General features: G+C 46.1%; 1 protein-coding gene and 1 non-coding gene across 2 annotated transcripts in view; both read left to right on the top strand.

Annotated features, from left to right (window-relative positions):
• LOC103762376 (SEC23 homolog B, coat complex II component) overlaps positions 1 to 9,181 on the top strand; it is a 15,508-nt gene extending 6,327 nt beyond the window's left edge. The window contains exons 8-19 of the mRNA XM_029964394.1: positions 461 to 474; positions 920 to 1,120; positions 1,457 to 1,537; positions 1,869 to 1,958; positions 2,461 to 2,567; positions 2,750 to 2,903; positions 4,319 to 4,396; positions 4,681 to 4,842; positions 5,219 to 5,305; positions 6,751 to 6,906; positions 7,730 to 7,795; positions 8,746 to 9,181. Of these exons, the coding sequence (XP_029820254.1) occupies positions 461 to 474; positions 920 to 1,120; positions 1,457 to 1,537; positions 1,869 to 1,958; positions 2,461 to 2,567; positions 2,750 to 2,903; positions 4,319 to 4,396; positions 4,681 to 4,842; positions 5,219 to 5,305; positions 6,751 to 6,906; positions 7,730 to 7,795; positions 8,746 to 8,835 (1,286 nt within the window). The 3' untranslated portion in view covers positions 8,836 to 9,181. The remainder of the gene's footprint in view (positions 1 to 460; positions 475 to 919; positions 1,121 to 1,456; positions 1,538 to 1,868; positions 1,959 to 2,460; positions 2,568 to 2,749; positions 2,904 to 4,318; positions 4,397 to 4,680; positions 4,843 to 5,218; positions 5,306 to 6,750; positions 6,907 to 7,729; positions 7,796 to 8,745) is intronic.
• Positions 9,182 to 9,892: 711 nt separating this feature from the next.
• Positions 9,893 to 11,245, top strand: LOC112841339. The gene is made up of 2 exons (XR_003916293.1): positions 9,893 to 9,974; positions 10,585 to 11,245. It is a non-coding gene; the product is annotated as an uncharacterized LOC112841339 (transcript).
• The last annotated feature ends 1,891 nt before the right edge of the window (positions 11,246 to 13,136 follow it).

Genomic DNA, 13,136 nt, shown 5'->3' with positions numbered 1-13,136 from the left:
GTCCACATTTCTGGAGTGTCAAAGCAGCATGTGAGTTAGCACTGCTGTTATAAAACTCTATGTCCTGCTTTGAGAAAAGTATTCTAAAGCATGGTGCAATATGTCTTTTGCAAGTGCCTTATGTCTCCTTTGGAGCCAGCAAGTATCCCTTCCAGAATTTATGGGATAAAGATGTCATGCTTTGTGGTTGTGCATGACTGAAGTGCCATCACACAACTGTCAGGCTTGGTGGGTAGAAGCTTTTCTTGTATGGGCCTGATTTTCTCTGCTTAACAGCTCACTTGTGCTTCCTCCAGGGATTCTTGCCTTCCCTGGGTCCAGTTTTAAGTGATATCTCTAAGGAATAAATGTCTGTGTTCTGTGTTGCTGAATATGGTCTCTGTGGGGAGGCTGTGTGCCAAACCAGGCCTTTTGGAGACTCGGCATGTCTTACTGGCCGTTTAAAATACTCTGTGTCTAGGGAGCCAAAGGATGGTTAGAGGAAATGCAAGGTGTTTGTAAATAATCACTCAGTGCTCAGTAAGCAGCAGAGACGTTGTTAGACCCTTTGTTTGCACTACAAAGCTGCATCTGATCAGGGCTGGGTTTGCCATGGCACTGAGGGGAGGCCCATCACAGACCCACACAACTGTCCAAGTGCTGCAGCAGTGCAGGCATCCCTCGTGTAGTGTGGAGGGGTCCAGCCCTGCTCAGGGAAAGCAGGCTGAGCAAAGAGCCTTCTTGAGCTGAGACATTTCTAACACGTGGAACATGAACATTTTGAAGGCAGCTAAAGGGATGGTAAGAAATATAGCTGAGAAAGCAAGCTGGCAAAGGCAGAGCACTACTAACCTGTCTGGCTTTGACAGTCCATGAATCTGCATTCCCTGATGCAAAGGCATGCTCTAAAACAGTTACTGAATGTGTTTGCATGTGTTAGACTTGCAGGGATGTATCCTTTGTACTTCTAGTTCCCGGTTGCTTCAGTTCCCTTGTGTACTGTTTTTTCTTTCCCAGAGGACACATGGTGATGGGAGACTCCTTCAACACTTCTCTCTTCAAACAGACCTTCCAGCGGGTATTTAACAAAGGGTACAACGGGGAGTTTCGGATGGCTTTTGGTGCAAATTTGGATGTGAAGGTGAGAGATCAGTTTGATTGGATGACATAATGGGGGTAAAATACAAGTGCTGTTCACTCAAAAGTCAGTTGAAGTCTCTGGGGCGTATTAAAGTGTACATGTTTGAGGTCAGATGTCATCTTGGCTTCTTTGGGAGAAGCACCACACTGGTGGAAAGAATTTTTATTTGGAAGCTTAGTAAGTTTGTGGCAGGTTTTTTTGTTGTTGCTGTTGTTTTGTGGGTTTGGTTTTTTTATCATCTCACCAAAGCTGAGCAACTGGTTTAGACTGTGTACTCTATTTGATTGACTTGATTAAAAAAAATCCACGACTTTTTTTTTTTTTACCTTGTTCTAGACCTCTAGGGAGCTGAAAATTGCAGGAGCTATTGGACCATGCATATCACTCAATGCTAAAGGCCCGTGTGTCTCTGAAAATGTAAGTTTCTGACATGGAAAAATCTTTAATAGCAAAGTAAATAAACAGTGCAAAGTTTCTGTCTAGCCCTACAGCTCAGCTAGAATATCAGAGTTTTCAAGGAGAACAACAACTTGGAAACATCCCTACGAAGTGACAGTCTTTCCTAGACTAAATTCTTGCCCCATAAGGCTTTCTTTAACTGTATGGCCTTCAGTAGCTTCATTCACACTCAAAAGATAATGAATCTAGGTGGCCTGCCATTACTTCTGCATTGGATCAGAATTTGACATTAGCTTGCCTTTCCTGCTGCTAGAGGCAAAATTGCTGCTTTCTTTTTGATTCTGTGCAGGAGCTTGGAATTGGAGGAACATCTCAGTGGAAAATCTGTAGTCTGGATCCCAGTACAACTCTGGCCATTTACTTTGAAGTGGTAAATCAGGTCAGTCTTGGCTTCTCTTTTTTTTTGATCATCTTTTTTACACATCAAACTACTTGTTACAGGGCTAGAAAGTGCAATGACATCCCCTGTGTTGCAGGTGGATGGTTGCAAAGCAATCAATTTTTTCGTAATAAAGAAATAGTCTCAGAAATTGTTTTCGTAGGTATAAATTGTCTGCTATTTTTGTTCTTTACAAAACCTGCATTCTTTCCTTGTTTTTTTCTATAGTATTTATTTAACAAAGAAGAAATTGTCTTTTTGCCAGTAGGTGCAGTGGAGAATAAATAATGTTAAAATATGTTAAAATTTTTGGAGAATCAGTCCTTCAAGTTGTAATAACTTGATGGCTCAGAAGTAACTGTGGCAGCTCGGAAGATTACCCCAAAGGAATTTTATTCCATGTGTGTTGTCTTTGTTTTCTGTTTCGTGCGGGCTTGTTACAGTTGGAAAGAGTTACGGAAAAGCCATGATGTTTTGAAAGCTGCCCTTGTTTCATTTGCAGCACAACGCACCGATACCTCAGGGAAGCAGAGGGGCAGTGCAGTTTGTCACTCAGTATCAACACTCCAGCACGGAAAAGCGCATTCGTGTCACCACCATAGCCAGAAAGTGAGTATCCTGTGCCAGCTCTCCAGCAGAGTGGCAGAAAGTTAAGCTGCAGACTTCTGGAATTTTTCTAGCTTTTTGTTGCATGCAGTGGCCACAGAGTAGCTGGCACAAGGAGGATGAGTCTGGTTTGGGTTTTGCCGAAGGTGGATGCATGGAGCACTAACCCTTTACTAACCCTGTAGCTGGGCAGATGCACAGACTCAGCTCCAGCATATAGAAGCTGCGTTTGACCAGGAAGCAGCTGCCGTGCTGATGGCACGACTGGGAGTGTACAGAGCTGAATCTGAGGAGGGACCTGATGTTCTGCGGTGGCTGGACAGACAGCTGATCAGGCTGGTAAGAAAATCAGACTGTGGTTGGGTGCGTTCTTGATTTAGTAAAAATGCTGTCCTAAGAAGTGATAACAGCAGTCTTTTTTCAGATTGACTCGCTTCATTTATACTCTGATCGTGGTCACATACTTGTAGTATGTGATAGCTCAGAATTAAGTTGTGATCAGCAAATTTTTGATGGGGTAGGTAAACATCCCATTATGCTGAAAGAGTTAAACCTGAGATTGAATCAATGATAATGAAACACAGTAATGCAGGTGGGAAGGTCTCTGATTTGACCCTCCTGCTTAAAGCAGGGCCAGCTTTGAAGTTAGAGCGGGTTGCTCCAGGTCTTATTCAGCTGAGTTTTGAAGATCTCCAAAGATGGGATTTCTCTTGCTTCTCTTAACAGCCTGTTCCAATGTCTGATCACAGTCACTAGGATCCTTTTTTTCTCTCTCCCCTGCCTCTATTTCCCAGTCAGAATTTCCATTTGCCCAGTTACCAGTCAGGTAGCTGTAGACAGCGATTGGACTCCTTGATCCCACTCCTCACCAGGCTGAACAAACCCAGCTTCCTCAGCCTTACTTTCTGCCTGAGATGCTCCAACACCTGACTAGCTTGGTGGCTTCTGCTAAACCCACTCCAATATATCCATGTCTGTCTTACACCGGAGAGCCCAAAACTAGACACAGCACTCAGATGTGGGCTAAATTCAGAGCAATAATCTGAATTAATTCTTCAAGCTCTTGCTGTCTCTTGCTTTGAATTTTACAAGCCCAGATTGTCTAAATCAATGTTGACCTTGTCCAAACACCCATGTGGAGTTGGTACTAACACAGTGTGGCACATCATACACTGAAAAACTGAGATTTGAACACAAACAAGCACACTGCATGTTGAAAAGACTGTGGAGTCATTTATAGTTAAATTGCTAAAACCATTGATGCTTCTTATTTTCAGGGAAGCAGTTGGTGAAATGCCAGTCTGCTGCTGTTCTAGCAGGAAGTAATTGTCACAGAACTGTTTCATAGTGTACAAAGCAGTTTAAGTATAATGTAGTAGCCCTGATTTAATGGGTAGTGCTTTAGAAGCACTATATGAAGAAGCACTATGGAGATCTTCAAAGCACTATTTCTTTCAGTCTTGGATAATTTCACATCTAGGGGTTTTATATATATATATATATAAATAGGTTGAATCATCATTCCCATTCCAGTAAGACAGAGTAACCACTGACTTAAAGAATGTGAATGTTGTAATTACTTGTTCTCATCATCAGGTTCATGCCTTGATTGTTTAAAAACAACCAAGAGAACACCCTTCTGGAAAAAAGAAAAGGTGTTAATTCTAAAAAAAAAAAAAAAAAAAAAAAAAAAAAAAAAGGAAAAAATAGAAAAAAGAGATAGATAACCAGAGTATCCATTTTGCTTCCAACAGTGTCAGAAATTTGGACAATACAACAAAGATGATCCCAACTCCTTCAGATTGTCAGAATCATTTTCTTTGTATCCTCAGGTAAGGATGTCATGGGAAAAGTGTGCAAGAGTGAGTGTGAGTGATACTAAAACATCTTGTACTATTTGTCAGATTCAAGAGGGGAGGAACAGGTGCTTTTTTAATTTAGTGGACTGGTCCTGCAGTTCAGTGCTGCAAGTGACTGATAGGGGAAGAATTCTGAGTAGTTAATAAGGGGTAGACTTTTTTCCAAAGAATTTGCTGTTCAGAAAGATTGGATTTGGGTCCAGAAGTTTTGGCAACTTTGGCTGACATTTCTCTTCTCACTCATCTTTCTGGTGCAGTTCATGTTCCATCTACGACGCTCCCCATTCCTGCAGGTCTTCAATAACAGTCCTGATGAATCTTCATATTACCGTCACCACTTTGCTAGGCAAGATCTCACCCAGTCTCTCATTATGATCCAGCCCATCCTTTATGCTTATTCTTTCCATGGGCCTCCTGAGGTGAGTCTGTGTTTTACAGGAAGAGGTGAATCAACCCAAAATAACGAGTATTCAGTCAGAGTAACACTATTTCAGCAAAAAGGCCCCTATATTTCTTTTTTAGTTGTTAAAGCCGAGATACTTTTGTTCAAGATCATATCAAATTACACTTGGATGGCCATGGATGCTCTCTGGCATCCTGCACTTCATACAGGTGCTGATAACCTGCTGCTCCATTCTGTGCTGCTGCAGGAGGCTGGCCACACTCTGCTGGGCATTCCCATGGACTGAGCAGTGCCCGTATGGGCAGGGTTCAACAAGCTGTCTGGCCAGCCGTGAAGGTTAATAGACCTCTGAGGGCTTAGGGGTGCCTGATTTTGTTCTTTATTTTCTCCAGCCAGTGCTTTTGGATAGCAGCAGTATTCTTCCTGACAGAATCCTCCTGATGGATACTTTCTTCCAGATAGTTATCTACCTTGGTGAGGTACAGTGAACCATGTTCTCTTTCTCTGTTTGCACTCCTTCCCTCCTGCCATGCATGTGGACAGCATTGCTGTTAGTATAAAATAAGCTTCTTGCAAAGCCCACATGAGCTTAATGACATGGTATACATGCTGCCTGTTTGAATAGAATTTCTCCACTATCAGAGTTAAAATAATACTGGAGTTGCTAAGGATGTGTTCTGCACTTGAGTAGCAGCTGTTATGTTAGCTTGGTAATGAAGGTGGTCCCTTACCATGCCTGGAAGAGGCTAGAGAAACTTGAAACTAAGCAGGACAGAGAGTTACAGTTTGATTTTCAGGTACTTGATTGCCGGGTTTTGACACTTAAATACTGCTTCTCTTAAATCAGTTAGGCAGTTTTACAGTTTTTGCTTTTAAATACTGGATGTTTTTGGAAGCTGTTCCTATATTTCTTCCTTACTGAGGTAAATGCTTATATACTGGCTCTTTCTAAACAGACTTACCCCTTGGCTTTGATCTACTTGGGTCTGCCTATGTACTATGCAGACCTGTAGATCTGTATTTCAGTCCTGTCAGATTTTGGAAGGGAGCAGTGCAATACTGTAGCTGAAGAACAAAAATGTGTCACATCCTAGAGTAGTCATAGCGTAAGGGATGAAGAGGAAGGCTGCTTTCCATTTCTTTTTCTGGAAAACTCCCTGTTCTTTGATGCCTTTTTCCCCCCTCATATCCTTCCTATCCATATTCCCTCATACGATTCCTATCAGTGAAAACTTTTTGGGAGGTATTTTAACCCTTCCCTTTGTCTTTGAATTAAGCTACTTTGCTGGTATTTGATGACTGTTATTAGAACGCTTGAAGTTTGGCGTGATAGTTTTTGGCAGCCTCACTGTTAGCTCCTGATTTCACTCCATATAGGATTTGTTCCCTTTGAGAAGTGAGAAGGGATACCCAATTGACACGAACAGGAGTTGAACACTTGAGTCAACAATGACAATAAATCTGGAGTGACCTTAAACAGTTTCTACCTGCTGTTGCAGAGCAAGACACTCAGCAACTCGGTAAAATTTAGACAGAGGAAGAGCTAAGTGTGTGTGACCTGTATATGTGTAGAACAATTGCTACATATATATAGTACATACAATAGGTACCTTGAAAATACTCTAAGGTCAAGTCAGATTCTTCATGTTTCTGTGTTGGCACAGGCTGAAACATAAAGGCTTGAAGATCACTTTCAACTAATTGCTTTTGCACTGCACAAATTGCTACCAGCTTTTGTGTTGAGGGCCTGTGCTTAAATTCAGTGACAGAAAGTAATGTTTTTGCCAGAGCAGTGAAAGGGTGCATTTACCCTGTAAGCAGAAGTATGTGTAACATTTTGCTGCTTTAAGATGTGCAGGTTAAAAAGGAGAGGCTTGCAGATATCTCTGCTCTTGTTTTCATTTCATCCCTGTATCATCAATAGACTATTGCACAGTGGCAGAAAGCTGGATACCAAGACATGCCTGAATATGAAAACTTCAAGCACCTACTGCAAGCCCCACTGGATGACGGCCAGGAAATCCTGCAGACCAGATTCCCAATGCCACGTTACATCCACACTGAACATGGGGGCAGTCAGGTAGGAAAGTTTATGGAGGAACTCCTTCTGTTGTTGCCTAGAGCAAATGGCTGTCTTTCTGCTTTTCTGGAAGGATGGTTCTGTAAGTTAAATGTAGTGGTAATTTAGCTCTTCAAAGTACAGAGCTTGCATATTTTCTCATGAGCTTTTACCACAACTCTGTCTTTTAATAAGTAAGTCACTTGCTGGATATACTTTTGAAATCTGAGGAGGGGAAAAAAATGGAAAAGCTGACTTAAATACATTTTTATTCCCAAAGAGGTGGGAAAGAAATGATTTGGTTATGTGTCTGTAGTTAGCCTGCAGTAATGCTGAATGATTGACCACCTGCTCCTTTATTCTCTAACACTGAATGAGGATATAAAGTAGTTCCTATTGTTGTTCTTCTTGGAATTGCAGTTGTGCTGTGCTTCCCTGTGCCTGGCTTGTTTGTAGCAGTGAAGAGGCAGGAACTGATGGTCCAAAACAAAGATTTGGTATTGATTTTTGATGTGACTCTGTTACACTGGTCCTCTACTGACCCCTTTTCTGAAGAGCAGATGGGGCATGCAAGGGACAGAGCTGGTGACATGCCCGTGTTGCATGGAACCAGAGCTGCCCTGCCAGGCGAGCAGGACTTGTAGCAGAGCACTCAGTGCCCCTTGGACACTGGTTGTCTGTGGAGCAGGGCTGTTTCTGGACTTGAAACCTGTTTAAGTTCCATTAGCACCTTGCTTGCAAAAGCAGAGGAACATCTCTAGTCATGGATCTAAGGTGGTATGAAGCTTTGAGGGGGCTCACAGGTCTGTCATTTTACAAAACTACTTCTCTTTTGTCCTGATAGGCCCGGTTCCTCTTGTCTAAAGTGAACCCATCTCAGACCCACAATAACCTCTATGCATGGGGACAGGTAAGCAATGAAAGAGCTGCTCATGTTTGGGAATGCTGTAAAATGTACATGTACATATTTGTCTGGGCAGCAGGCATTGTGAGCAGGTTACATTTGCCCTCAGTTTCTTACTATGGTTGTTGATAAGATAAACAGTACTGGTGGGGACCACTAGATGATGAGAATAACAGTTTTCAAGCCTGGATGACTAATTCGTGTTCCTATTCTTGTACTGAATCCCCACAAATTTTCCACAAAACCCAGTTGATTTTGAGGTTTTTCCTCAAGGCGTCCAAGGAATGCCTGTCCAAACAGAGGTGATGCATCAACAGTTCAGGACCTGAGTAGCTTGATGGCAGGAAAGGAGTGGTTTCCACAAGGAGTAGTTTTTCCCTTTGATTTTTCCCTTCCCATATCTCAGCTGCATGGGAGGCACAGGCAAACCAGGAGAATTTTCTGTGTTGGCTGCTATTGAAGGAAGCAGCTGATTTTATGTAGCCTATGTTCTTAGAGATTTCAGGTGACCTAATGTAGAAATTTATCTTGACCCTTCCCTACAAATATGATTTAAATAGGTCACAATGTATTTAGTATTTTGGAAAAAGTAACTAGCATATGGATACATATAGATCTAAGAACTCTATCTGAGAATACTAGACCTTTATATACTTTTTGTTTACCTTGTTTGTGTAGCACTTTGGGCAGCAAAATTCCTAATGCTTTAGGTAGAAGAGACTTTTCTGCAGTAATTCAGATTGTACTGGAGGATAGTGTTAGTGCTGTTGCCAAAAGGTAGCAACTTTTCATTAGAGATGCAAAGGATCTCTACTGATCCTGTCTTTTGCAGGAGAAAAAGGTGGTTAATTTGGCAGGCAGTCAGTTCAGAGCGCTAACATTTTATTTGCTTTCAATTAGTCCCCTGCATTAACAACAGTATTTTAGGCTCATTATTTCTTTTTTTTTTTTTTCAGGAATCAGGAGCTCCAATCTTGACAGATGATGTGAGTCTCCAGGTATTCATGGACCACTTAAAAAAGCTGGCAGTTTCGAGTGCATCATGAGGGATCAAACTGAGGAGCAAGAAGAGACATGGATCATGTTGATGACAGAAATGGAGCAGTTTAGTTACATTTCCTTTTCTCTCTTTTAAACTAGGGGTTTTAAGTATTACATGAAATAAACATTCCGGGGGAGTTTTTACTGCTCCTTTCTAACTTATTTGTATTCCCTTTTGTCTATATTCTGCTTACGTTACATTTTTCACACACTGTAATTAGAGCTGAAGGATGTTTTAGTCAACAGAGATTTTGACAGTCTTTGGCTTAATTTTAATGTTGCGTGTTCTTAAGAAGTGGCTTTTGGCAACCAGCGGACTGTATTAATGAAAAATAAAATCAGGTAAGAGAACCACCCCTTCGTGCTGTCCCCGACTTCAGGTGTACGTAGAATGGGCGTTTCCTGCCTCCTCCTTTCCCCGCCGCCCCCGCGGCCATCTTGCCGCTGCCCCCGCCCTGCGCGCCGCCCCATTGGCGGCGGGGCGCGGCCAATGAGCGCGGCGTTTTTACTGGGGGCGCGATTGCGCAGTGCCCGTGTGGAACGCGCGGCAGCGACTGCTGTACTCGCTGGGGCGGATGGACGGCCGCTGCGGCGGGATGGTCTACTACAGCGCTACGGCAGGCGGCGGCGGCGACCGAGAGCGGGGCGGCGGCCCGGTCGGGCTGGCGCGCCCGGGACCAGGGGAGGACGGTGCTGTGTCACCCCGGGAAGGGCGTGACGCGGCTGGGCCTAGGGGTGGGGTTTGGCTTGGAGGGGGGGCTCGCTTGCGGGGGCGAGCTCCCGGCACGCGCGGGGCGCTGTCGGCGGGGGTGCTTAGCTTTCCGTGAGGGAGCTGGGCCGCAGCGCAGGGCTTGTTCGGGGACGTAGTCCTGGGAGGAAAAGCGCCAGGATGGCCGGAGACTGCGCCCCGCGCGCTATTTTCGGCCGGGGAAGAGCAGGGCGGGTGCTGCCTGGCAGACGTTCCGCCCGCCCGCCCCTCGGGGCCGCTTGGGTCTGGAAGTGACAGCAGCAGTCTTTTTTCGTATTGATTGCTTCATTTGTACCTCTTGGTCATGGTCACATTAGTTGTAGTACGTGATAGCTCAGAACCCAGTTGTGATCAGCAACTGTGAGGCAGCCGGAGCGCGGCCTTTGCTTGGGCCGGGTGAGTGCACTGGGCGTCCGCCCGCCCCCCCGGCAGCCCGAATGGGTTAACCCTGAAGGAAGATAAATCCCCTGTTGAAGGGAGAAGCTTGTGCTTTACCGCAGGTCACAGGAACAGGGACTAGAGTCTTCCCGAACTGTTGCTTTTATTTACATTGTGGGAGTGGTTGAAAGCTGTGCTGGGGGCAGATTAGGCTGGACATTAGGAAGAGTGGTCAGACAGTGGAACAAGCTTCCCGGAGAGGTGGTCGACACCCCCAGCCTGTCGGTGTTTAAGAGGCCTTTGGACAATACTTTAACCTTTGGTCAGCTCTGCACTGAGCTGCTTGAGCTAGCTGTAATGTGGGTAACTTGGAAACCAGTTGTTATTGCTGCTATTGTAGTACTGTTTCTTGTCCAGTGCCAGTGCAGGTATCTAACCTACCCTAGTAAATCACTTTTTCTGGCTACAGACTTACCAGATCTTTGCTATCTATTCCTCAGAATTTGAGGAAAAGGGAAAAGAAGACTGAATGCCCATGTGGCTGCTGTCGTGTCATGATGAAAGCATGAAACATTTTTATTGCTGTGCTCTCTTTTGTCTCCCCTCTTACCCTCCCCCCATTCCTTAGAGAATGAAAATGATCCTCAGACGAACCAAGGGCCCCGTAAGGAAGTATACACTACGGAAACACCTTTCGGATTCCAAGTGAGAACAGAAATAACATACAGAGATGATCAGCCTCCTCTTACTCGACTGCTCAGGCGTGTGGTATCATTCTTTGATTCTAGTGGCAGCCCGCCTTCTGAAAAGTGAGCTGCCTGAAGGCTCAGAACATTGTGTTGGGGCTCTGAGAATGTCATCCCAGTGCCTTATGTCAGACCACCACTGGAAAATTGTCCCTTGCATTTCTGAAGCAACAGCTCCATCTTGGACACCGCTCTGCTGGACTTGCCAACCTTCTTGTCCGCTTGGATCGCTGCTGTTCTTTGTCTGTGTATTGGAATTGCTGAACATGAACTGGGTTCATCAGGTGTCCTGTGAGGTGGTAATGAACCTGTGTGCTGCCTGGTGTCCTGCAACCAATGCTCTGACCAGGTGTGATTTCCCAGCTGGTGTGCAGGACATACCCGGATGATCCACAATGTACCTGGGATGGCTTCTCAACTGAGCAGCTCTGAAATGGATACTTGAAGAACAATTAGTAAATGGGAAGGAGTGTAGTTTAATGTTTCAGGTACAAGAGTTCTTACTCATCCTTCAAATAAAAGCTTATGAGGGATGAATTACAACTACTGCGAGTTAAAAAGTTGTTAAATTTTCTGCTCCAGGCTCTTGTTTCTATAGGGATTTTCCTGATCCTTATACATGCTATGCCCCCTTGTAGGATACTGTCCCCTAGCTCTGTGGCCATAACTAATGTTCATTCTGTAGGGTTTTCTCTAATCCTTATGTACATCACCTCCTTTCCAATCTCCTGGCCATTTGCTGTTGATGTTTCCCCTCGTTTCTCTCACTGCTGACCCTCATTGCTGCAGGGGCTCCCTGCAGCCTCCACTTCCTCTTCTAGAGCTCTGCCCCCAGCCCTTCCTTTTCCCACAGGCTTCCTCCAGTCCCTATGGACATGGCCTCCCTTTTGGGGGGAGCTGACCCAAGACCCTGCACCGGCAGAGCTTCCTTTCTGTAGGGGCTTCTGCCTGCCCCTGCCCCACCTCCCCATTTCTATCAAGGCTCTCCCTACAGCTTTTTTAGGACACCCCTTGCCCTACCCCACACAAGTCTCTCTAAGGTCTCCCATCTTGCCATAAGGAAAGCTGTCTCTGCCCACACACCTGAAGTTCCAGATCCTTCCAGTATCTGAAGGGGGCCTACAGGGAAGCCAGAGAGAGACTCTTCATCAGGAACTGTAGTGGTAGGACAAGGGGGAAAATCTAGGGTAGATATCAGGAAGAAATTCTTTACTGGGAAGGTGGTGAGGCACTGGAACAGATTGCCAAGGGACGTTGTGGATTCCCCAACTGTGGAAGCATTCAAAGCAAGGTTTTGGATAAAGCCTTGAGCAACCTGGTCTAGTGAAAGGCCTCACAGCAGGGAGATTGGGACAGGATGATCTTTAAGGTCCCTTCCAACCCAAACCATTCTATAATTCTATTGGAGCTTTTATAACACAAGCCCCACACAGTCCATGCACCTACAGACTCACCTTTCCATATAGACTCCTCTGGTCCCTACAGCTACCACCTCCTTTTCCAGAGGGCTACTCCCAGGCACTAATTTCTCTGGGCACTGCCTCGTGCTATAGAGGTGCCGCTCTGGTTACCTGCATTTTCTCCCTTTTGTAGGTGCCCCCACAAAACCCTACAGACATTAACTCCCCTTTAGAGGAAGGGAGCCCCTCCACACACTGAACACCTGTGCACACCTGTCCTGTGCCTACCTGTCCTTTACGCACCTGTGCATGCCTGTCCTGTGCACACCTCTACGCACCTGTCCCGTGTACCTCTGTGCACACCTGCCCTGAACACACCTTTCCTGTAGACACTGGGCCTGTACAAGCCTGTACCCATCTGTGCATGCCTGCCCCGCGCATACCTGTGGACAACTGTCCTGTGCCCACCTGTCCTGTGCCCACCTGTCCTGTGCACACCTGGTCAGTGCACACCCAGTCAGTGCACACTTGTCCTGGGCACACCTGTCCTGTGCCCACCTGTCCTGTGCACACCTGGTCTGCACACACCTGTCCTGTGCACACGTGGTCAGTGCACACCTGCACACACCTGTCCTGCACCCACCTGCCCTGTGCACACCCAGTCCGTGCACACCTGTCCTGCGCACAGCTGTCCCCTTTTGCTCTCCACGCGGCAGCCCTGTCGGCAGCTATGATCGGCGAAGGTGCCGGCTTGGCTGCAGTAGCACCTCCGGAAACCGCGGGCGGCGTGCGGCGCGGCGAGCGGGCCAGGGAGCGGCCGCCCGTTAGCCGGGCGCCCGCCGCCTGTCCCGCTCGGCGCCGGCCCGCGCTGCGCCGATCGCAGGCGATTCGTGCAGGCGGTGGCCCAGTGCAACAGCGCTCACAGGTCACGATGCGCCCCAGCCGCGGAGGGGCCGGGGCGGCCGGGATGTTAGTGTGCGTGTAAATGGCGATGTTGTGTGTGGGTCTATGTATGCATGTGTTGCGGTCCCCTT

The sequence above is a fragment of the Manacus vitellinus genome, unplaced genomic scaffold (genome assembly GCF_001715985.3).
Source record: "Manacus vitellinus isolate BGI_N305 unplaced genomic scaffold, ASM171598v3 scaffold_70_pilon, whole genome shotgun sequence".
Classification (NCBI taxonomy): domain Eukaryota; kingdom Metazoa; phylum Chordata; class Aves; order Passeriformes; family Pipridae; genus Manacus; species Manacus vitellinus.
This window is presented reverse-complemented; position numbering and strand designations above follow the sequence as displayed.